This window comes from Triticum aestivum, chromosome 3D (assembly GCF_018294505.1).
Source record: "Triticum aestivum cultivar Chinese Spring chromosome 3D, IWGSC CS RefSeq v2.1, whole genome shotgun sequence".
NCBI lineage: Eukaryota > Viridiplantae > Streptophyta > Magnoliopsida > Poales > Poaceae > Triticum > Triticum aestivum.
In genome coordinates, this window is record NC_057802.1 from 161,207,664 (window position 1) to 161,232,046 (window position 24,383).

At 43.7% G+C, this 24,383-nt stretch overlaps 2 protein-coding genes across 52 annotated transcripts; both read right to left on the reverse strand.

Annotated features, from left to right (window-relative positions):
- Positions 1 to 5,084: 5,084 nt before the first annotated feature.
- Positions 5,085 to 12,448, reverse strand: LOC123078034 (nuclear pore complex protein NUP98A). 2 transcript variants are annotated; one of them, XM_044500422.1, is made up of 6 exons: positions 11,941 to 12,448; positions 7,330 to 8,456; positions 7,128 to 7,200; positions 6,805 to 6,856; positions 6,273 to 6,411; positions 5,085 to 6,146 (listed from the first exon to the last, which is right to left on the reverse strand). In XM_044500422.1, exons 1-6 carry the CDS (start codon positions 12,341 to 12,343, stop codon positions 5,220 to 5,222), a joined length of 2,721 nt encoding a protein of 906 aa, XP_044356357.1. In that variant the 5' UTR covers positions 12,344 to 12,448; the 3' UTR covers positions 5,085 to 5,219. The 2 variants fall into 2 exon arrangements, with proteins under 2 accessions (XP_044356357.1, XP_044356356.1); XM_044500421.1 differs by having other exon boundaries at positions 6,805 to 6,865.
- Positions 12,449 to 17,933: 5,485 nt separating this feature from the next.
- LOC123078035 (uncharacterized) lies at positions 17,934 to 23,838 on the reverse strand. Of its 50 annotated transcripts, none has more exons than XR_006436996.1 (13): positions 23,294 to 23,833; positions 23,057 to 23,203; positions 22,453 to 22,588; positions 21,989 to 22,111; positions 21,774 to 21,824; positions 21,662 to 21,691; positions 21,222 to 21,413; positions 21,049 to 21,128; positions 20,339 to 20,422; positions 19,689 to 19,802; positions 19,056 to 19,144; positions 18,913 to 18,972; positions 17,934 to 18,662 (listed from the first exon to the last, which is right to left on the reverse strand). XR_006436996.1 is itself a non-coding variant. In XM_044500423.1 (10 exons), the coding sequence occupies exons 5-10, from the start codon at positions 21,822 to 21,824 to the stop codon at positions 19,793 to 19,795; spliced, it is 441 nt and encodes a 146-aa protein (XP_044356358.1). In that variant the 5' UTR covers positions 21,989 to 22,111; positions 22,563 to 22,588; positions 23,057 to 23,203; positions 23,294 to 23,831; the 3' UTR covers positions 19,338 to 19,792. The 50 variants fall into 50 exon arrangements, 1 of the variants encoding a protein (XP_044356358.1); XR_006437007.1 differs by having other exon boundaries at positions 21,989 to 22,104; positions 22,563 to 22,588; positions 23,294 to 23,832; XR_006437002.1 differs by having other exon boundaries at positions 22,023 to 22,111; positions 22,563 to 22,588; positions 23,294 to 23,831.
- Between the last annotated feature and the right edge of the window lie 545 nt (positions 23,839 to 24,383).

A 24,383-nucleotide genomic window follows, 5' to 3' on the forward strand; every position in this document is an offset into this window, starting at 1 on the left:
ACTAGGATCCCAAGGTATATCAAAGCCAATTTTAATTAACAATGATTTATAATTTAGTAGTGAGCACATAGCAACATATGTCATAGAACAACAGATTCTAACTCTCTTCATATGCATCGACATGTCATAAAGAACAATTCATGCACACATAATAAAGGCTGATACATGGCATAAACAATTTCTTGCAATTTTATCGCATTAGAAACATAAAGAGGTGGAGATGTGGTTCCTTTCTCATAATAATTGCAAGTAGGAGCAGCAAGCACATGCATATCATGTCCATCAAAATCATCATGTCTAATGGTAAAACGCAACCCATCAATATAATCCTTAATAAGCGCAAACTTTTCCCCTTGGTCTAATTCCACGACGGAGAGTCGGCGTGGCGTAAAGTGTGTAGTTGGGAGAATTCAAAAATATAATAGGACTATCATGTGTGGGTGCAATAACAACAATTCCATTCTTAACATAAGGAATTATAGCAAGTTTATCTTCATAAGCATCATTCATATTGGCATCTCGGCCATAAGCATAGCAAGCATCAAGTTCATCAAAAAGGGATATTTCAAACAAATCTAAGGGATCATAGAAATCATCCTTCAATGAGCACGAAGGGAAATTAAACAATGTATGAGATAAAGAGTTACTCTCGTTAGAAGATGGGCACGGGTAGCTAGTCCGCTCTTCCTCCTTTTATTCTTTGCTTTTCTCCTCATTATTTTCATCTATTGAGCTCGCAATTTTAGCACTTTCTTCTTCCATAGATTCCTGCAAAATATTAGTCTCTTCTTGGACAGCAAAGACTTTCTCAATAAATTCATTAATATCGACATTGTATTTATAATTTTCATAACAATATTTAAGTATGACATAATTTTCAGATCTGTAAAGAGCATCATCATAGTTTTTATACTTTTCAAACAAAGATTCAATTTCATAAGCACGCTTAAAAGTAACAAATTCGTCTATTTGTTCCACATCATAGTAATCATATACATCATTAGCATAAGAAGCCAAGGTTTCATTTTCATTAAATTCACATTGAAAGGAAAGGTGTGGAGCCTCCATCATTGAGCAATAAGTATAATCATATCTTAAGCATAAATTCCAAGCATGCTAACACAAACTTTAATTTAATCCCGTAAGTGTTTCCCTTTTTTAGACAAGCGACAATCCCTAAATATTCCCGGTGATCCAATGTGTCTCCCATTATCAAGCTGAACTAGAACGTAAAGGCACGCGTTACCGCGGTTGTCCATATTAAGATAAGAATTATAGAAATCATCGAGATTAGCACCGTACAAGTACGGAAAATGAATAATATATGCAGTTTTAGGAACGGAAAGATCCAACTCCTTCCACCATGGGGAGCAAAAACGAGATAACTCGATCAATACATAGAAACGGTTAGAGCCACAATATATTCCTACTTCTATGCCAATGTACGATGTCATTGCATCATGCACATGATGTAACATGAATTAACAATAATATAAAGTAGTAATTCGTGAGTAAAAATACTAAGTCGAAAAGCTAATTAGTGGCATATACCGGTTACCGTCGATGCAATAATGCATCACCTTCAAATTCCAACATCCACATAATGATGATACATCATGCGTATTGTAACATCTAACAATATAATCCACAAGCGTCTGTAAATCAGTATTGTCCACTCCAATAAGGTTCCTTCTCACAAATAATAATTCAAAAGGAGGTTAAACCCCCAGCCTCTGCAGTTCTCAAAATTCTCGGGGTTGCAGATCTGTCAAACATTAGTAATCCTGATTACACCACAAAAAAAGGACACTACAAGCAATGACATTTGGTAGCAAAACTCATCGCATTTCGCAGAAGTTGCACATGAAACAATTGGATTTTGGTATTAAGTTAGTTGTGTAGTGTTATAATACCTTGTGGACCTCTTTGCATGACGTGTGAGGGGAACATGAGTGTTGGCATGAGGTTATCTGTAGTATACGAAAGCAAAGTCATCATCGGTATGGCAGATAATTAGGCAATAGTTAATCGTGAAAGTTATGGACTTTGGAGATTTAATTGAGCAGCATGTTCTCAGGAACAAGTAGGTGACATGAACCTTAGGTGAGGAGTTGGGACGTGTATTTGTTGATGGAGACAACGACATGCAACCCATGTTGTCCTCCTCGGCCTTCTGCAGTCCCCTGAACCGAACCAAGATATAGATGATGCAAATGTGGAAGGTGAAGACCATTTTCCTTAACTTGGTTTAGTAGAACAGTGTGATTCGCAAAAAAAAGGCAGAACAATGGAGCATGACTTGCTACTGTTAGAGTCGTTGTAGAGGCAGTCGGGATGTTAATGTAGTGGAGTGGCGCCCATTGGTGGTACCTTAACCTGATGTTGTCGGCCAAGGAGCTCAAGCTAACAAGATCTATGTCCTTCACCACTGCCACTGTGACGCATCTCTCACTCGCTCGAACGTCCTTGTAGACATTCACTCACAATTCTTCTTGGCATTGCCAACATGTTTTACAAATTGGTAGAAATATCAAGAGGCATAGTTTAGGAATTGGTAAGAAATCAAGAGAAGTCAAGAAGTCGAGGAATGTGTACATGGACAGCGTGATTTGCCATCATGGTGACCTTTCAGATGTAGACTCCATGATTGTGGATTGTATTCTCACGCCCACCATCGCTAATGCAATCGCCTCACTGTGACAGGGACAGTGAGCGAGGAAGCCCCATGGTATAAGGGGAGCAAAAGTCAGTCGTCGTGAAGGTCGGATTTTTGGCGTAGCTGTCGACACTTCTATCCACCATCACCAAGCCCGTCACGCGCCATTTCTAGAGTCGTTCTTGTCAACGTAGTTGTTCTCGTCGGCCATCTCGGTGCTTCTAGCCTCTGCCGCTATTGCCAGAGTTGGGATTAGGGTTTAGAGGGGGAGGAAGGTGCAGTCGAGAGAGAGAGAGAGAGAGAGAGAGAGAGAGAGAGAGAGAGGGGGGAGAGAGAGAGATCATGTGTGGGTCCTGAAGTCGTCTCGGCCCGATTTCTGAGAAGGCCTCGAGGTAGATTTGCGCTGCAGCAGCCTGTCCACGTTGGAATTGCTGGAACGCTCGGGATTGCAAAGTGAAAAGGCCGCGACATGCGTTGGAGGAGCGAGCGATCTAAAGCGTTGATGAGTCCGATCGGACGGCCAGCGAAGCCAAAGCGTTGTGAAGCCTCTTAGGTGGCTCAGTTATACTGTTTTGTAATGGGGATTTATCTGAATTATCAAAGTAGTATTAATATTTTCCACATAACTAACATGGAGGATTTTAGTAGGTTCTCCATCTCTATGAGTAGCAAGTACAACTAATTTTTTTGGTGTTCGTATTCCATATCCATAACTAAAGATATAAAACAACTTAAAACAGAAAATAAAACTTAGAGATAAAGCCAACAAGCGCACACAGGAATATTCACTCCATAATATTGCTCCCCGGCAACAGCGTCAGAAAAAGGTCTTGATATTTCATAAGTATAGGGATCGTTTGTAGCCTTTATCGATAAGTAGGACTGTCAAACACAACGAAGAGTTAAAGGTAGAATTAATATTCTCTCAATTTCTATTAACCACCGATACAACCTTACGCACACCAACATTTGCTTTACCTAAAACAAGTATAAAACTAATTTTCAAGAATAAAACTAGAAGTACTTTGCGAGATAATAAAAGTTAATTAGTTTAGTAGAGAGTTTTTATAGAACGATGAGAAAGATTATCCATAGCAATTGAATATAACATGATAGATACTTCTCATATGCAATGAGGGAGAAGCGTAAGCTAACACACTTTCCATACTTGGATCATATGCACTTATGATTGGACCTCTAGCAAGTATCGCAACTACTAAAGATCATTAAGGTAAAACCCAACCATAGTATTAAGTGTAAAGTCCCCTTTAATCTCATACGCAACAATTCTCTTAATCAGATTTAGGCTGCAGTCACCCCCGCAACCCACCATAAGCGAATCAGGAACATATTGCAACACCCTACAACAGTAATCCCACACGGAAGGCACCATAGGACAACACCATATCAACATACAACTCGTATCAATCACACCATACCATAAATAACCGTAGGACAAAAGAAATCTACTCAAACATCATAGGATGGCTACACATCATTGGATAATAATATATAGTATAAAGCACCATGTTCAAGTAGAAATTACAGCGGAAAAAGTGAGGTTACACCGCTGTAAGGAGAGGGAGAGAATTCGTGGTGACGGCGACGAAGTTGTTGGTGTGGCGCCGTCATGATGGTTCCCTCGACGGCGCTCCGGCGCCCCCGGGAGAGAGGGGGAGAGAACCCCCTCCTTCTTCTTCCTTGGCCTCCCCCCTAGATGGGAGCAGGGTTTCCCCTCTGGCCCATGGCCGCCATGGCTCCCGAAGGGCAGGAGCCCCTCCAAGATTGGAGATCTCTCTCTATCTCTGTTTCGCGTCTCTGTTTCTAGACGAAAACCGTTTCTTAAATATCCGAAGATCCGTAACTCTAATCGGGCTGAAATTTTAACACGATTGCCCCACGATATAAACTTCCTTGCGGCCGAAGAAGAGCTCCAACCAACTTACGAGGTGTTCAGAAAGACATCCTGCCATGCCCTGGTGCGCCTTGTTGTCTTGTGGAGGCCGTGGGCCTCTGTATGCGTTGATTCATGTGCTAAAAATTCCTGTATATTTCAAAAAAAAACTCCATAAAGTTTTATCGCATTTGGACTTTGTTTGATATGATATTTTTGCAAAATACAAAAATATGCAAAAAAACAGAAACTAGCAATGGATCAATATGTTACTCTCAAAAATAATATTGACATAATGGCATGAAACAATCAAAAGTTATAGATATGACGCAGACACAAACGTAACCAGTAGCTAAGTCTTCTATAATCTTCTTTGTAGTTATTTTAGAACTTGCTCCTAGATCTGTTTTAGTTTGCTCTTCTTTTTGGTACAGATCACAACACGATTTTGACAGACTTTCAAAAGCGTACATAAACCTACAGCCGACAAGAAACGACCAGCAAATCGATATCCAATCCACACACACGCTAAACTAGTGCAACGTTGTGCATTACGCAAACAAGATTTGTATACAAAACATAGAAACGAACGAAAGTCATATAATTCAGAAAAAAAAAAGCGTCATAACAAGCGTCCTCCAATATCAGTTACAACTTCCATCGACCGAGCTACAGGGAATCGACCAGGCCTACTTCAGCTTCAGCAAAACCATAGGAGCTGAAGTGCTTCACCTTGAACTTCCACTCACCCTTTGCAGCGTCAAACGAGATGAACTCCACGCCCTGCTCCTCAGCCTTTTTCACCAGCATCTCCTTGTACTTGTCTACCCTTGGACCCTCCGTGTACGCCTCGCCTGTCTTCCTGTTAACACACTTGATGTTCAAAAGAGTCACCACGGCAGCTTTGTTCAGGCCCTCACCAACCAGGGGCTTTTCGTTATCGTCCTTGTACACAATCACCTCACGGTTATTGAATTCCACGATCGATTCCAGATCAAGGCCCCTTACATCAGTTTCTCCCAAGAATTTGATGCTGCCATAGCCTTGACGTCCAACAACAAAGTCTCTCACCCGACTGCAGTAGCCTGATTCAGCACGTTCTTTGGCGGCAAGCTCCTCTAAACTAGGCTCCGTGAAGTAATCTGCCTGGGATAGCTTAGGTATGAGCTTCTCAACAGAAGAACCATTCGCATGCGCCTCAGGTAATGCCTGGTGGTGGTCATCACGGTAGGTGCCATTTTCCACTGAACCAGACCGAGCCGGTGACACAACAGCCTTGCCGCGCTCCTTCCCAACCAAAGCATCGTTATGTTTGTCAAGATCAGTTGAATCTCTCAGTACTGATTGCCTGTCAGCAGCACTACGTGAGCGCCACTGGTCAGTTGGACGGATTATCAGACTCCTCGGGTTCTCTCTAGGGATAAAAAAGGCATCCGCTTTTGGTGTTGCAGGAGATTCTTCATCATCGGCAAAAAACGGAACCTTTCCATCAGATGTCTGATTATATTTTCGTGGCAGCAGTTTTATCCTTCTCTGCGACAAATGCCTAGGAACCACCATGGATACTGTTCTGCTTGGAAGAGGCTTCTCAGCAACCTGCAGGGCAGCAAAATGCTTTAACCTCAGAAATACAAACTGCTATTAAGTACCCATCGTGCCCATCTCTACTGCCCTTCAATCTACAGAAACTATTGCAAATACTAAAAGATAGTAAAAACTAACCGGCAAACTTGATATGCCATACTGGATAGAGGGTGCGGATCCACCATTCCCAATGGACATCTGAGGCATTGCTGGAAGTGTCCCGAAGGGATTTGAAACAAGAGTCGGCTGCATAACCATATTGGACTGGCTGGTGGTTCTGCATCAAATATGCAACAGGTCATTAAAATTTACAAGTCCAAAGAAAAACTATTTGCTTAAGTTCAAAAAGTATATTCTAAGTGGGGATGAAGCAATAACAGATGTTGCCTAATACTCGTTTATGAGGTTAAATTTATGAACCAAGTCAAAACAACGTGTTTCCACTGTGGAGACAAACAAACACACAATAGTTCAAACTTCAAAGTTATCAGATAAAAGCTGAAAGAACCATCGAGTAGATTCTTCTATCTACAAACTACACGACCAATCTCCAGATTAATATCAGCATTATCATTTACCATCACCTTACCAGTAGTTCATTCAAATCACTAAAGAAAAAAGAAGTAAAGAATAAATGTACTTCTGACGAAGTAAATGGAAAGAGTCATACTGCTGTCCAAATGGAGCCAGATTCATCGTGTTGGAAAAACCAGTGAATCCACCTGTAGAAGCTTCAGTATCCATGCAGGCATGCATACGCAGAAAAAAAGTTAAAAACAAAATCATTAATGAAACATAAGCACTGAGAGCATGCTCAGTTGGCAGTCAAAAATTGACTAGCCCATATTTGTTAACTCCAGAACTTGTCAAAAAATTTCCAAGTTCTGATAGGCAGGCAAGATACCCTTTTTTTTGGCTTGCCTGCATATTGGCTGACAACTTTTGGCACCAAGCCAAGCAGCCTCTAAATGGTAAGGAGACAGAAACACTAACCTGGTTGGGTTTGAGGTTGGAATGAGAATAAGCTTGGAGTCTGCTGAACAGGAGCAGATTGTTGAAATGTTGACTAAAAATACAAGGAGTGAGGATCAACATGTTATTCGTGCGAAAACAATGTTGAGGATTACATGACAGGAATAATAATATGATAAGTACAGGCCCAAATATGATAATTGCACAGGAATAGGATGCTTACTGTTAGAAAAGGTGAAGATGTGTTGCCAAACAGCCCTCCGGTCATTCCAGGGTTCGGTGTGTTGAATATACCAGTGGAGAAAACTGGGGTGCTTGATTGCTGGCTAAACGACTGGCTAAATGGCGCTATTGCAGGGGAAGACTGAAACAGCCCAGCTGATTGAGTATTATTACTAATGGATAAGCTATTATTGAAAAGATTTGGGGTTGTCGATGGCGTGCTGAATAATGAAGGAGTAGTATTCGCAAATAGAGATGGTGAGGTATTTGCTGAAAATGCAGAGCTGCTTGTTTGTCCAAATGGGGTAACTGTGGGCGACGAAAATGGGTTCGGAGTGGCACCAAAACCACCTGTAGAGGGCTTAGCAAATGGATTTGCCGGCGGATTTGTTTGAAAACTTGGCGACGGAGTTGGAAAGCTGTTCGCCACTGGAGTTACAGAAGAGTTTGGTCCACCTTTGTCTCCACGCTGGTAATCCTCCCACCTCAACTCTTCATGACTCTTCTCTTTGTATGCAGGCATGGCTGATATGGAATTAAGTTTTGCAGCAGGCTGAGTACCACTTGTAGCACTGTCAGGATCTGGTGTCTGCACATAAGGCTGTACTCTGGTTCCTCCAGATTGATTTCCAAATGAAGCTTGCCCAAATGCTGGTGCTGCTGTCTGCGAGCCAAATGGAGAAGTTTGTGCCCCAAAAGGCGAAGGAGTTGTTCCGAACGGAGTGCTTCCGGCTGCAGATGCTGTTTGTCCAAAGGATGGGGAAGAACCAAAACTAAAAGCATTTGCTGGCGTGCTTGAAGCTCCAAAAGCTGGAGCACTGCTCGCACCAAATGTTGTGGTTCCTGAGGATCCAAAACCAGGAGTCGTGGTTGAACCGAAGGGTGTGGAGCCAAATGCTGGTGTGCTGGAAGCCCCAAATAGGGATGTTGATGTTGAGCCAAACGCTGGGGTGGTCGTGGCACCAAAGGATGGCGTCGTCGTGGTGCCAAAGGCCGGTGTAGTTGTGGCGCCGAAAGTGCTGTTGCCAAATGTTGGCTGTGTTTGCTGAAATGTGCTACCGAAAGGACTAGACTGGCTAGGAGATGATCCAAAACCACCAAAACTTGGCTTTTGTCCAAACAAAGATCCTGCAAAATTTATAGAGTAGAGGGCATTACATCACACACCAAAAAATTGTACTCCCTCCGTTCTGAATTACTTGTCTTAGATTTGTCTAGATACGGATGTATCTAGCACTAAAATGAATCTAGGTACGGATGTATCTAGATAAATCCAAGACAAGTAATTCGGAACGGAGGGAGTAGGTCTAAAGATAAAATTATAAGAACAAAAACTGTTTTAGTGGAACAAATGTGAAATGCGACATTAAACTTAAACATTACATGAAAATATGAATACATGCTGCCAAAACAAATATAACTACCAAATGACTTCTGCTGTATCTCATATAAAGCATGTTTGAATAAAATACTCACAACTAGTGTCGTTTACGAACCCCTAAAAAGAACTAGTGTCGTGCACGTGGTCGCTGCGGGTAATGTATCGATGTTAATACTACCTATTAAAGTATGAAGTATAATACAGAAGACATCATATAGACATGTATAGTGTTCCAAATGCATGTATTTAATACTGGCAAACTGTGTGAAAGGCAATCTTGTAATGTGGTTCATACAAATATGCTTATGGAAATGTATGTGTTTTAGAGAATTAGGGAACTCCATTTTTCGAACAACTTTGTTCCCGCTTTAGTTCATGCACCTATGCCTGCATGCACGTTAACTGCTACAGGTTTTTTGCTTATGATGCTTGCCCTTGCTATCAACAAAAATAAAAGTTATTAGATTTGTGTAGTCCTTCAAATCATACAAATCTATCTTTCTGTAGATGATGCTTTCATGAAATTATACTCTCTTTATTCACATCATTCACGAAACTATACAGTTAGGCCCCGTTTGATAGCTCAGTTTTTTCTACGTATTATGAGAATACTATACAGTTTATTAAATACCATGGCTTTAATTACTGTGAGCTGTTTGGCAACCCCAACAAACTGTCGTATTGTCAAAACTGTGGTATTTTCTCTGCATTAAAAAAAGAACCCTTGACTTCTATTTCAAAAACATAGCACGCAAAGAAAACGAGACTGTTCGTTATCGCCTTCCTCGCTCCCAAGCTGTCGCCGCCGCCCTGAAGATCGTCGGCCATGGCACAAGCCAAGAGAAGGCAATGGAAAGAAAAATGGTGTCCTTCCTACCCTACTTGCACTCCTCCTCTCCACGTAGGCGCTGTGCATCAGGTCAGCCCCCTGGCCACCTCATGCCATGGTCGCACATGCTGCTGGCTGCAACGCTAACTCCCAACAGACTGCTGGATGAGCCTGTGCACGCCGTTGTGTGCGATCATAGCCACACCATACGTGTGTCGCACTGCCATGTCGCGGCCTTGCTCGCCGCGCATGTGCTGCTCCTGACAGCTCATGCTCGCCGCTGTCGGACAAGCCGCAGCCAGGCCAGAGCGACGCCGTCCGCTTCCAAGCCGCGCCGCTCTGCTGCCGCCGCCGCTGATGCATAGCATGCGGCCGGGTCTGTTTATGCATGGCTGTTCAGTTTGCAACCACTGGCCAGCAAATATCGTGCATGTTTGCAACTGCTATGAACCGGCTAGCTTGCTAATTTACATCGTTGTAAACATGCACCAGCCACACACTGTCACAGTATTCCCAATACTACAAAATACTTTGATATGTCAAAACTATGGTATCTGGTACCTATAGACTAAAATACTGCAGTTTTTCAATACTATAGTTATATATGAACTTCAATCCTTTTAAGCTGAAAAGTATCTACTCGAAGCATTACATTAATTAGATTTTTATAAATATAAGAACGGTTGTGATGTTTAGAAGGATTGTTGTGTACTTCCGTATGGACCATCTCTCGGTACAAAATGGTTTGACTCCCTTTTTAAGCAAGTAGATTAAATCTAGAGGTTTTAATATGTATTAAATGTGCATGCAAATGTGTCCACAATCGGGCAGTTAGGGATGGTTTATATGAATGGCTTATAATTGGTTTGCCTTCATGAGTCAGGACTATAGAAAGGGGTGCTTGGCTGCTTGCACCATAGTACTCCCTCCGTTCCTAAATATAAGTCTTTTTAGAGATTACACTATGGACTACATACAGATGTATATAGACATATTTTAGAGTGTAGATTCACTCATTTTGCTCCGTATGTAGTCCCTTATTGGAATCTCTAAGGAGTATTTAGGAACGGAGGGAGTATAACGCTAACGCCGATCTGCTTCTAATTACCGTTTTAAAATGACATGGTTAATTACGAATAGGCGTTAGGAGCCAGTTTCAGAACAGAGAGATGTGCATGCAGAGTTGCAGACGTGTGCACAAGTGGGCCGTTAGGCATGGCACTTGATACAAATGGCTTATAATTGCTTTGCCTTCACGATTCAGGACTGCATAGGAAGGGAAGCTTGCCCTGCAGCATTACAACGTCGACCCGCGTCTGGTTACCATTTTAAAATGACGTGGCTTAACGGCTTTTCTGATTCGGCCCGCGTCGCCCTACCAAATCAAAGCGCACCAATATTTTGGAGAGGGAATCATCCGCCTTCATTTTGCCAGCAAGCGGGCATGAAATCAAAACTGCTAGCCAAAATATTGGCGTCACTGAGAAGATTTGGCCTCCATCCAAGCAGGAGCCCATCCTACTAGTCAACGTCGATTTTTTTGGTGGGGCAACTCCCAGCCACCGTCCAAACAGCCCCTTACAGCATGTTTGGCAGCTTGAGGTATTGGGCATGGGAGTTTACGAGGGGGAGTTTTTGAAGAAATTAGACTTGGGAAGTAGATTATTAGTCCCATTCCCATGTTTGGTGTGTGGTAGTAATAATCGATGGGAATTCTGTAGGTAGTTACAGGCCTGAGAATTGTTGACGGTACGGGAGTTTGGATAAGAAAAATGAGCGCTTCATCAGCCGTTAAACAACAAGACGTGAGCAAACATTTTTTCTTTTTACGTCAATTCCCACTACCACGCTTAATTACCTGGTCCTCCCAGGGAAGAGATTCAAGGGAGTTGGATCTCTTAATTCCCCTTACTCTTCCCATCCTAACTCCCATGTACCTGAGCCAATCAAAGGAACTTAACTTCCATAGACCTTAAACTCCCATTCCCCATCGGCAACTCCCTCCAAACAAACACGCTGTTAATTACAAAGGAGCATTAGGAGGAATAACGAGAGATAGGGGGATTTGCTACCTTTGGAACTACCAGCCATAGTTATGATTTTCGATAGTTGGACAGAGAAATTCCAAAGTAAGCATCAAGCTTCAGTGCCAGATAAGAAAACCTTTTTTCTTTTTTGCGAATCAGCCAGATAACAAAACCTAAAAGGTTGCTTCAGCATAGCTTTGTTCTAACCTTTCAAGAAACGAGGTATAACTGAGATAGATTTCGGCAAGGTTAGCAATGAAAAGCTGCGCATGTGCATGGCAAGTAAAGATCCAGTAATCAACAAAATATAATGAATAATAAAATGTGTTCATAGTGGTAGAAGATAAATGCCGAGATTGCGAGCAGAGCACGAACCGCTGCCAAAGCCGGAGGATGTGGCGCCCGCGCCAAACGCGGGGGCTGGCGACGCACCAAAGGCTGGCGTGGAGCTCCCGAACGGAGAGGACGACGGGGTGCCGAACGCCGGCGTGGATGGCTGGCCAAATCCGCCAGTTGGCGCGGCCCCAAACGCCGGGGTGGATGTAGCCCCGAACGCCGGAGCGGATGGCTGGCCAAACGCGCCGGCGGTGGAGGACGTGGCGCCAAAAGGCGAGGTCGTCCCCGTCTGCGCCCCGAAGGCGGTGGTCGGGCTGCCGAAGGGATTGTTGGTGGTGGTGGTGGTCTGGCCGAACCCCGATTGGGCCCCGAAGTGGTTGCTGGAGGTCTGCCCAAAAGCGCTAGCGGACGACTGCCCGAACGGATTGGTGGAGCCGAACATGGCTGCTCGATTATGGCGGCGGCGGGGGGGGGGAGGGGGAGGGGATGGGGATCGACGGCGGCGTGTTTCTTCTTCCTCTGTCGGTAGTCTCTCGATCTCACCAGACGGGCCGAGGAAAATAGGGCTATAATTGTTGCGTAATTTCAACGAGCGAAGCCCTAACCTTGTTACTTGGGCCAGGCCGAGATGGTTGAGCGGTGTTTCGATACGTGCGCTAGGCCTGGGTGGGCCTATAGCTTTACCCGCACACGCACCCTGGCGGCCCAAATCCTATTCAGCGTCTTCACTGCCATTTACAGCCCGCAAACTGGGAGAGCAGTTGAGAAGCGCTTCTTTGGGAGCCTCCCAATGATCACATGGAATGGGCTGAGAGCATGTCACTTGGCGCGCTCTCAGTCATCACCACGTGTTGCGCTCTAAGCGCTCTCTCTGAAAAAAAATTATCCGCTTTTGGCTTTTTAGAAAAAAAATCTTTTTTTTTATTTTTCACCGGTCTTTCTTAGCTTCTTGACAAAAAAATGAAAAAAAAATGTTTTACAAAAAAAAATGTTTTTTTCGTGAGAGGCATGGTTTTGCTTCCGCGAGAGGCGTGGATTTGCTTTCGCCGGAGGCACGGCCGTGCATCTTGAAAAAGAAAAAAAATGTTTTCTCTTTTTTCTCATCCTTGAGAGGCGCGGTTTTGCTTTCGCGAAAGGCACGGTCGTGCCTCTTGTAAACGGAAAAAATACGTTTTCTCTTTTTTTTCGTGAGAAGTATGGTTTTGCTTCCGCGAGAGGCACGGCTATCAAAAACAGGAAAAAACTGTGTTTTCTTTTTTCCGTGAGAGACACGGATTTGCTTTCACGAGAGACACGGTCGTGCCTCTCAGAAACGAAAAAAACGCATTTTCTCTTTTTTTCTGTGAGAGGCACAGTTTTGCTTCCGCGAGACACACGGTCGTGCCTCTCAGAAACGGCTTCCCCAAAGGGAAATAATATGCTCCCGGTTCAGTATTTCGTCCATTTTTTGTGAGAAAAAGTTTATCAAAACCTATCAACATGGTATCTAGTTTTGAAGATCTCATCGTGAAGAATCCAACAATGAAAACGGTTTAAGATTTGGACGCACGGTTTAAGAAATAAAATGTTTTGAATAAACGGATATACGAAAAAAGGGAAAACTCCCAGGTTGCGACAAAGTGGCGCACATGCAGCACGCCACTTGTAACAACCTGGGGAGATGGGAGTGATCTATGGAAGGAGTACTCCTCAATTATTGATTTCGGCAAACTGGTGCAAACCCCCTTTCCATCTTAGGCTTGGCCTGTTTAGATTTATTTCTTCCTCGATTGCAACATATCGCGCTTCCAAGTCGACCAGTCCACTTTTTTTTTCTCAGTCAAAAAAAACTATTTTAGGAACTTTCTAAAAGGTTCCACCAGATTTTTTCGAGCGGTTTCCCCTGAGGTTTTTTCCAGGAAATTTGAAAAAGTTGCACTATTTTTCTCCTTCTTTTCTATTTTTATATTTATCAAAGTCATGAACTTTTTTCAAATGTTGGAAACTTTTTACATTTTTGTGAGTTTTTCCAAATTACAAGCTTATTTAAAATATTTTGCGAACTTTTTTCAAATTCATCAACCTTTTCATTTTTGCAAACTTTTTTCAACATATGAATTTTTCCAAGTCTTCAAATTTTTTCAAATTTGTGAAATTTTCTCACATTCACAAACTTTTCTATATGCTGCATAAAATTTTTCCAAATTTTTTGAACTCTTTTTCAAAAAAGTGAACTTTTTCATTTTTGTGATTTTCCCTCATTTCGGCAAAGTCAACAATCAACTTTTTTTAGGCAAAGTCAACAATCAACTCTTTACAGTCAATGGTCGCTAGCCCACCAGTCGCCATTTAACTAAAATGCAGCTGGGCCAGCCCATAAGCTTTCACGTGTGGGCGCCAGCTAGCTTAGCTGGCGCCAAAGGCGCTCTATAGGAGCTCTCCCTGGCGGGTTCTCAAGAAAAGAAACAAACATGGAACTCTAAAATAGGTGATGTCTTTTCTCTTATTTTTTTTCTTTGTTTTCTAGCGTCCCGTGGTGCATCTACAGTCGGACCTAGCTAATCCACCCCCTCCCCCCACCCCCAAACGTTTGCGGATGTGTTCGTGAATAGTGATCGGTCACCCGTCATTTAGTTGTCTCCGCAGCCGTCCCCCTCATACCGGCCCCTCAAAATCATGTTGCACATGCAGTGTACTAGCAACTACGTAGATCAACACACTTAACAACAAATGGACATAGTCCATATTAGCAAATGGACCATACAACCAAAAGATATCTTAGTTCATCACCACACAGGACAGGACATGATTAGATTTGTAATAAAAAACTAAAGGTAAACAGATACAAAGAAGGGCGGAGGAAATCACCATTCCATGTTGGATCCTTCCTCTTGCGGTCGCCGGTGCGGTTGTATCTCTCTGTGTAGTCATCGACAGCGGGAGGAACAAAGTCATCGTCGTCACACCCATCGAAGACGTCGGAGGAGGTGATGATGCCGGCCATCCGACGGACCACGTGCGCCTGCTCCTTCACCAGCCGGGCGGCCTTGGCTTTGGCCGCCACATCCTCCACCGCCTCGCGCTCTGACAGCTCGATGGCGAGCCGGAGCGCCTTTCTTGCGATGGAGACGCTGCGTGTTGGTCTCCGCCGTGGTGAGCAAGCGGTGGAGGACAACCATGAGGAGCTGGTCGTCCGGATCAACCCGTGCGCGCACACAAGACTGATAGTGATGACTAAGTTTGTTTAGTTCTTATGTAATATTTGGTTTAGATTTCTTTTAGTGTTATATGTAAAATAGTTTATGCTAGTGGTTGAATCGAGTTTGAGGGACTAGTTTGATCAAATTTGCATCGAATTTGTGTTCAGTTTTTGTGAAGTGTTAAGTTTAGGGGTTTGGTTAGAAGTTTTAAGAGGAGCAAATATACTCTTCTAGAATGCCATATAGTACTTCTCTAAATTATAAGCGATGATTATAGATACTCTTTTATCCTATTCTCTTCCTGGACGCCAGGTGTAGTTCCTCCAGCCACCCGACGTCATTGTTGTACATATAGATTAATTAATTAGCATCTGCATCAATTAGTGCTGGACGTTCTTTTTCTTTTCTTTTTGCTAGCCACAGCTTCATGCTTTCCGCGACGCTGTTCCGGATAACTTGTTTGTGCTGGCACTAGTGCCGCACGTCCTAAAAAAGCAGTCCTTTCTGCTAGGCACAGTTTCAGGCTTTTCAGCACATCAACTGGATGATTAGCTTTTGAGAAGACGTAGATCAATTTCTTCGGTTGCCTTGTTGATTAGTACAGGCGAAAGACCGAGACCGAGACGGCGGCAGTAGGTTGCCGACCAAATTCTCCAACAACCACGACTCCACACGTACCATTGCAATTCAATTAGGCTCCACATAATCCGCTCTAACTCATCGACACCTGCTATATCTCGCGGGAAGAATACAGCGAGAACGATAGTCAGAAAGAACAAAAGAAGAGGAGAAAAAGATGTGATAGTGCCCTTAAACTAATTCGAACCAGTGACTTCGATTTCTTTAATTCCTCGTTGGTTACTTAGACGAAAATTATACTCTGATTAATCAGTTGTCGTCTTCAACAGCCGACCGCTGCGCTAAACATGCCGGCCTCATTGCAATTACCCCGACAGGTCCCCAGAAGCAATCGTCGGCAGATCGAAGATGGATCGGCCTCTCTCCATCCAAATGGCACTTTTTTGGACTTGCAATCCAAGGATGGATTACTTCGGCCTGCTGCAGTTGGTTAAGGTTTCAAAATCCCCCCAGGAAAGACAAAGGATAGGGTATAAGAGCAAATTAGCAGACCCCGCAAAATCCTGACACGCAAATCACTTTTACCGTTTGACAAAAATCTCGTTTACGGGTCGAAAACAAGCATGGCCGATCAAAAACCGAAGATGAAATTGCATAATTTAAAAAAACAGATTCGAGGAGTAGTTCATCACATACTACATATATTACATGATCAAACACTACAAACACTAGTTCATACTACATACTACATCAATACTAGTACTAGAGGGGGTGGGGATCTCACGACGGCGAGCTCGCGGCCATGGACGACGCCGTGGAGGAGCTCAATCCTCCTCGACGGAGCTGCCAAGGTCGATGTACTTCTCCCTCTGCTCCTCGCGGATTGCGCCGCCACTCGTCGTCCTTCTCCTTGGCGGCGAGGTTGGCCGCGAACGCCTGCTGGAACACGAGGTCTTCGAGCTCCTCATGGTGGCACCAACGCTCCGCCTCCTCACGCAAGCTCCACTCGGCAATGGCTGCCGCGACCGCGTCGACATCGACAACGAAGTCCTCCGGCCCGATGACTCCGCGGTTGCCGAGCTCCTCGGGCTCCTGCTTGACGGGGACGAACTCGGTCTCCTCCAGCTCCTCCGACCACTCCCTCTTCACGGGGAGAAGGCCCGCGCCGCAAGAGGAGGAGCTCCCGGCGTACGAAGATCTCGCCGCCCGCGGCCGAGGACGGCGTACGGCCGTGCCGACGGTTGTATTCGTCCGTCTCCCGGACGCGGAAGCTCGGCGACGGCGAGAGGCCGCGGTTGGTCCACTTCCTCGCGCTGTCCGACCGGACGCGCCGCTCGCGCTCGGGGTCGCTGCCGCCACCGGATATGCTCCCGGAGCCGCGTCTGGAGCTGCACATGCGGCCCCACATGACGGCTGGAGGCGGAAGGGGCTCGCCGGCGGCGAGAAATGTGCGGAGGAGAGTGAGGAATTGCAGAGCTCGGCGTTGGCGCGGGGATAGTGTTTCGACCCGCAAACGCACCGCGAACCCGTAGATATACTGGTCGGGGCGGGCGGTTTGCGGGCCGCGGTAAATATTTTTACGGGTCTGGCGAGTATACGGGTTCTGTTCTGGCCAAAAAATCAAGCCGAGCCTGTATACTCGCCGGAATTTTACGGGTTTGCGGTTTTTGCGGGGTCTGCGAGAGTTGCTCTAACTTTATGTTGTATGGTCAGAGCGTACTGCGTAGAGCACACTGCACGCCTGGGAACCATATTGGAACTTGGGAAGGATCAAAGCTGGCACAAGAAATTCATATATTCAACTTCGAAACAAAATGTAGAACTATGATGGGCCGGTTCCGAACCTAACCATCAAAGCTAGGGATATGAGTTGCCATCTGTCTTTTCAATCAACTAGATGACCCGGTTGCGCCAATGGCGCAAGAACCCAGTTAGAAGCTATGTTAGTAGTGAGTAAGTAGGATATGTAGATGGAAAGATAATGCAATGTAGATTGTATGACAAATAGTAGGATGACTTAAATTGATTTTCAGACGAAAAACATAAATGTTTGGAAAAGGAAGTAAGCAATTGTGGATATGATGGTGGATACAATAATAGTGTTAACTTGGATTTCACGATGTATTAATTTCCCTTTTAGGTCTTTTGGGATATTGATGGACGATCATACATAGGGGAATGTAAATGGATCCCTTATCTATATTGGTCATAGAAGCAGAAAGCTTGTCACCTAAATATAAGAAAATATTTGCATTAAACAGTAGGGTTTAGACGCAGTTGGAATATATATATATATATTACATGGATCAAACATAGCATCATGGATTCCAAATTTATACATATCAGAGAGTAGTGTCAAAAGCAGAGAGTGGTGCCAAAAGCAAACAGGTTCTTAGGGTGAAGCTATACACACAGAGCTTCATAGGCTATTTAGGTAGTTTAGTAGACTGAACATGATGACCAAAGAGTCCAGTGCCAAAAGCAAACAGGTTCTTATGGTGAAGCTATACACACAGAACTTCATAGGCTAATTAAGCAGTTTAGTAGACTGAATACGATGCTCAGAGGTCGTGCACGGTGAGACGCAGGCGCTTGTAGTTGCACTTCAAGGTGAAGGCATATATTTTTCTTTCCTTCGTATTAGCTGCGGGGAAGAAGCCTGCCCAGCCTCTCGTAATTGTTGCCCTGTTATCGACTCCTTTGATTAGACGAGCTTTGATGTAGGGATTTCCATCTCTAGATTTTATTGGCAAGTCATAAAGCTTTGGGTAAATACAACTGACCAAGAAATACTGCAAATGAAAGGTAACAACACTGAGAAAAGAAATATTGGAAATGAAAGGTAACAACACTACGAAGAATTGTATATATAATTGCAGGTGATGTGTATAGGGCCTTGGCATTCTTTGAGTGGCAAACGTGTGAGCCGCTTCTTGTATAGCCTCACTTTGTTTCCCCATCAATGACCATCAAAGCTTAGAAAGTATATAGTGCCGGGTGCCCCTATGCAATGGTATATAAAATGGTTGGTGTAAGCATATGCATTTACTGGTATTAGTAGGGCAAATGAAAACATTGTTTGATCGTACGGGTTATGTAGGCCTTGTGTTCAGCCTTCTTTGGTTTTATAAATTTAGTTGTACGTGTTGTATGACGATAATCATGAAGAGGGTTTGAAAGATTAGTATGAATAGGAAGGCAAATAAAATCCGGTATAATGGCATGACAATGGTAATGGTAGATGGTTTTGTACCATGCAATGCATGCTCCTTTTTCTTGTTTTCCTTGGCATTCAAGCGACGGTGCGAAGGGCCTATAGAGTTATAAACAGTAAGAGGTTTAAAACCTGAGTATAAGCAGTGGGTTTTAAAAGTAAATCTGTCGTGGTGTGCTTACCAGCATCATTACTGATGTTGATAACAGTTAGTTTGTAGGCTGCATTGTTAGGCTGAGGAAGCGATTCGGAAGACCCGCCATCATCACCACTGTAAATAACATTATAGATTTTCAGCAAGGAAATGCCGCAGTTGTTATTCTGGTTAACTATGTCCTTTCTTAATGCTATGTAATAGTCCTTGACATAAAGACAACTCAAATCAAAAGAAAGCTGGGTAAATACTTTCAAAGCATCCAGATGGTGGGCACAAACATCAATACAAAAAGTGATATAAAATATTAAGAAATTTTAGGTTCATTTATGTTATTCCAAGCCAAAATGTCCCAGCCAAAGAGTAGTTGTACCAGCAGAATAAACATATCAGGTTTTTTTTGGAACAAAGCAGTAAAGCGCCCATGGCCAGGAAGCCACAAGAACAAACGTCCAAACACAGTACCGCTATTCGTACAGTCGCTATTGCTACAATAGAATGAGAAACTTTTTTCTTAATGTTCTTTCTCTCGATGAAAAAACAGGATGTTTGCATTACAGAATAAGATGAAACGATGATAAATTAGTTGTAGCCCAATTGAGCATAGAGATTCATGCATTAGAGGATAGTGGGTTTCAGAGATATTGTGTAGTTTCCAGACCAGCAGGCAGCCGACCACATGTCCGGTTGTACTCCTCGGTGAATCCAGACCTTGGGCAGGTTGTCAATGGACGCCCGGCCTCGATCTCAAAAAGTCCAGTGCATTCACCTGTGTCTAGAGAGACATGACACTATCAGACAAATGCAACAACGTGTAGGAACCAAAGGCATGTCAGGGAAAGTTCAGCAGACCTCATGTTGTAACGTCAGCTAAGCGACTTTCTATTGATCCTCAAAAAAAATACTAAGCGACTTTCTACTGAGCAACAAAACTACAAAGTGGTGTTGTAACAACCTGGGTTTATGTACTATGGTCGAAATGAATCAGCAAGGGTCCAATCAAAAGCTAACATTCTTTATAGGTTCTGGTACTGACTACAAAAAGAAAAAACTGGAAATTTTACTTATGCGCAGTATAATGCCTGGCCATCAATTTTTGCATCAAATATCACAGAATCCTATAAATACAAATCAAAAAAATTCTTCTAATACTCTAGTAACATAATCTAATAATTAACATATTAACTACACTATTGCTTGAAGGGTTCAATCAAAAGCTCCTAATTATTTTAGTCTGCCAGGCAATCTCTGTGTTCAAGCATATTTTGTAACCAACTTAATTATTCATTGATAATGAGGAAGAAGAACTACCTGAGCAGCTGACAGGAGGGCTTGTATACACTAAAATCCAATCTTGTCCAGTGAGGGGATATTAAGCATACATGTCCACTGAACCTACAATGCCGATGATCTGTTGTGATACGGTTCTTGAAATTTACGATACGATATAAAATAATTTCGAGTAGTAGGCAACCACACCATAACTGAATCTATCAGCAAGCAAAAGTCACATTCCAATTTTGAAGTAAGCATGCAATTTCCAAGTTAAATGCAAACATACTGTATGAACCGGAGAGAATAGATCTCAATGGATTAAATAAGCAATAGATACAAAATATGTACTCTGAGGCTGAACTTATTTAGAAACTTAATAACTAAACTATATGTGTGAGCTAGTAATCTCTCCCATATACTGAAAAGGAAAGATTGCTAGTAAAAGAGTCAACAAGACAACCAATATGCCCAAGCTCCAGAGAAAGAAATAACCCAAATACACTACCAAAGCAAAGAAAAAGTGACAGGAAAAAAAAAGAATGATCGACCTAAAGAGATTGTAGGAAAAACAAAAATATTCGCAAATCATTTGTTTTTTCTGAGTTGAATTACTCCTTCCAAAGCAAATGGTCAAGCTGGCTGTAGGAAGGAACAGCCAAAAACATGGCAAGAAAAGGGCATCAGTAAAAATGAGAAAAATATATCTATAGAATAATCATAAGGAGTTGATGGGAGGAGAAGCATACATAGCAGAATTTCGCACCGACATGTTAGGTTTTGTTGAGACGGACACTGAGTCGAGCAGTGGAATAAATTGTACACAGACCTACAAGCACCATGGAGTACAATTTCACAACCAAATCAAAAGTACACAGGTGGAGCACGGTAGGGAAGCAAGGGAATGGAAGAAGGAGCTCACGGGGAAGATGCGACCATAAAGTGAAGAGGGAGTCCAGCGGTGTATCCTCATCTCCTCCCCTGCTGCTCCTCGATGGTGCGCCCCTCCTACGATGGCGACAAACGGAAGTAGCCGGTGGGCATCGTCGGCAGGGCTGAGCCATCTTCCTTGCTGGCTCTGTCTTCCCCATCTTCCTCGGTGTTGACCACTCAGCTAGCTCGAGAGAGAAATAGATACATAAACCACAAGAAATAGATACAGAAACTGGAGCACTTATCAATAAATATATGAGTTTAGAAGGGAGCAGTAAGCCCTTTTCTCGCTGTTAAGAGATCATGGAGATATAAATATGAGCTTGCTCGTAAATATGCGATAACAATTCAATTGCATGAAGCTGAGTAAATCCTTTTTAGGACATAAATCTTTGATTTGGCTAGTACCAAAATTGGCTAGTAATTTACCCTTGAAATCACAAAAAGTACATGTAGTACCTAACATGAAAAAGTAAAAAGAGATGGAATTAATCACACAGATAAAACCACACATCAATAAAAAAAAGAGGGAATTACGTACAAGATTATCCATGTAAGTCAAGGTGCACATGAAGGTTGTACTGAATAGCATCTGTACAGAAGATATAAAAGAACACCAAATTACACATTACTGAAGTGAACATAGAAACTGGCAGCAAAATATAAGAGGATAAAACTTTGAACATGTTGATCGGCAATTCTCTATAGCTTGCAAATACACCAATGAAAGGCAGCGTGCAATTTGATGATACAAACCTGGCTAAAGTTAGTGGAGTCAAAGTGCCTAAACCTGAAAGAAAATAGTGGCACCACAAAATGCCTCTCAACCACCTGTTGGCTAGATTTATTTTAGACGGTGGAGCGTACAATCCCTACAAACTGAAACAAAAAACAATAAGCACGAGAATGACAAACAATGCAAATAAAAAAACTGTTCATTCGATAGCAACCCACAACGCTAATGGCTAGTCAAGTGAAATATATAGATGAAAATGATAAAAAAACAGCAACCATCCATATATTTAGATACAAATAAGGGCATATCCAAGCATTACATGCATGACAACCTCAAATCGATGGGGTCCGTTTGGTTAGATCAGAATGAGCAAAATGGAAAACAGTGGCAAACATTCAGCACAAGGGAAAAATGTTTTGCATCTACACAATGGTGAAGCGAGGCAATGAGCCAAATTAGTGCATCTACTACATATTTGACTCACTCTACGCTCCAAGCTTGCATAGCATCACAGTAATGCCAGGTCACTCATGGAAATTAAAATAAATTGAAGACCAGGATTTGCGTATGGTGAATGAAGGAATGACGACATACCTGCAGGAAAAATTAATCACATCATCCTACAAAAAAAACAGAAAAGAAAAGTCAAACCCTCTATCCTAGAGCTTCCTCCCTGTGAATTTCTAAGACACAAGGGCAGCACAAAGGAAGACGTTTTTGCATATAATATTCATAAATGAAGTTTTTACTCATTATCCATTAGTAACAGAGACATCTTAATAATATGATTTCCTGGTAGATAAACAATTACAAGATGTGACATTAGTGTGCTGACACAAATGACATATTAAAAATACCAATAATTTAGAAAAATGGATGATGAATGACTAAATTGACCAAACCAAATAAGGTCCAGATACTACAGGTAATAACTAATCACTTGACTAATTGCGGGTAATGCATAATTGAACTACTGAAATGGCATGTACAGCCAGCCACCAAGATCTGTAATGCAGTCATAAACCTGCACATTAAAAGGCTGATATTGTTCTTATTCATTACTGCCTCATACAACAGATCCGACCAACCTATAGCTCAGCTGGTGCTGTCCAAGGCGGAGAAAATGACTACCACCCGACCAAGTCGTGCACAGCAACGGAATCCTCTTGCTCGGCCGTGGCGTCGATTACTGTTGTGTAGTAACAGATCTCTAAGTTGCAGCACAAAAATCACTCCTACTCAGAAGAAAACAGAAGTGTTGATGGGTGACGAGAGAATTTCGCCTGTAGATACGAAATACACCAGGAAGCAACGGAAGTACGAACCAGAGCGCCTGTAGGTACTAATTAGACGAGGGAGAGCCTGACGAACCCGCAGAGACTGGCGAACGCCTTGCGCGAGAACCCCGTCCACGCCTCCGGGAAGGAGCCGCTGACGACGTACACGAACTGCGCCGCGTTGATGGGCCACCAGGAGGCGTTGCCGACCATGGCCGCGCCCAGGAGGCCACGACGACCCAGCTGAGCAGCGCATGCACGCCGACCGCTGCGCCTGCAACTCTCGCTGCCTCCCGAGAAAGATCCGCCTGGCTGCGTCGGGACGGACGCGGATCGGGACAGGCGGCGTGCTCCTCCATCAGGCTGGGAAGCCTTCCTGACCGCCCCTGTTGTCGGGTGACCTGCGTGCGAGCGATTGAAAGGCGAGGAGGAGGAAGAGGCGAGGCGGTGGAGGAGTAGCAGTTGGCGGCCGGGCTTCTAGGGCGGAGAAGGAGGAGGAGGAGGTGGGAGGGAGCGTGGCGGCGGGTGAGGGAGGGAGGAGGGAGGAGCATGGGGGCTGTGGATTGGGAAGGGAGAGAGAGGGGCGTGGGGGCTGTGGATTGGGGCTAGGGTTCACGCGGTTGCCAGCCAATCAGAAACTGCCCACGCCCCGCCAACCTTCACGTAGCGTACAGAAAACCCAGCCTCTGGTTGCTAGCCCTCACAGTCTAACGACCCCACCCGTCATCCTCTGCTGAAGTGGCCACGGACGTGAAAAAAAATGGACGGCTAGCCAGACGCCAGCGACCAAAAAACACCGTTACCGCCTGAGTAACTCGATCGCGCGGTCAAAAAACGCAGTGCGCGCTCGATGCCTCCAGATCGGCGGGTACTCTCTAGCAGGCTTTATATGTTAGACTAGTCGGATGACTGAAAATCAACCTTTTGAAAAACAATAAACTCAACCACCTTGGTTTTATATTTCTACAACAGAAGTATTCTCACATGCATATACGTTTAGTCCATGTATGATGCTACAAATGGCGGCATGCGGATGGATGTCGGGTGTGGTATATTTGTCCCGTCTCGTCCAATCACGTGTTTCCGGCATTGAACAGGCGTAGACACCGAAGACGCGTCGCGGGCGGCGCCCTCGGCC

Bases quoted from the DNA above. Each gene is read 5' to 3' on its own strand.
- LOC123078034 (XM_044500421.1), bottom strand. From the start codon at position 12,343: ATGTTCGGCTCCACCAATCCGTTCGGGCAGTCGTCCGCTAGCGCTTTT. The intron at 6,866-7,127 runs GTTAGTGTTTCT...TGGATACTGAAG, and splicing joins CCAACCTCAAACCCAACCAG to CTTCTACAGGTGGATTCACT. The intron at 6,147-6,272 runs GTTAGTTTTTAC...GCTGCCCTGCAG, and splicing joins ATGGCATATCAAGTTTGCCG to GTTGCTGAGAAGCCTCTTCC.
- LOC123078035 (XM_044500423.1), bottom strand. From the start codon at position 21,824: ATGCTATTCAGTACAACCTTCATGTGCACCTTGACTTACATGGATAAT. The intron at 21,129-21,221 runs GTGAGCTCCTTC...TGGTGCTTGTAG, and splicing joins TTTATGGTCGCATCTTCCCC to GTCTGTGTACAATTTATTCC. The intron at 20,423-21,048 runs GTATGCTTCTCC...TCGGCATTGTAG, and splicing joins TCGGTGCGAAATTCTGCTAT to GTTCAGTGGACATGTATGCT.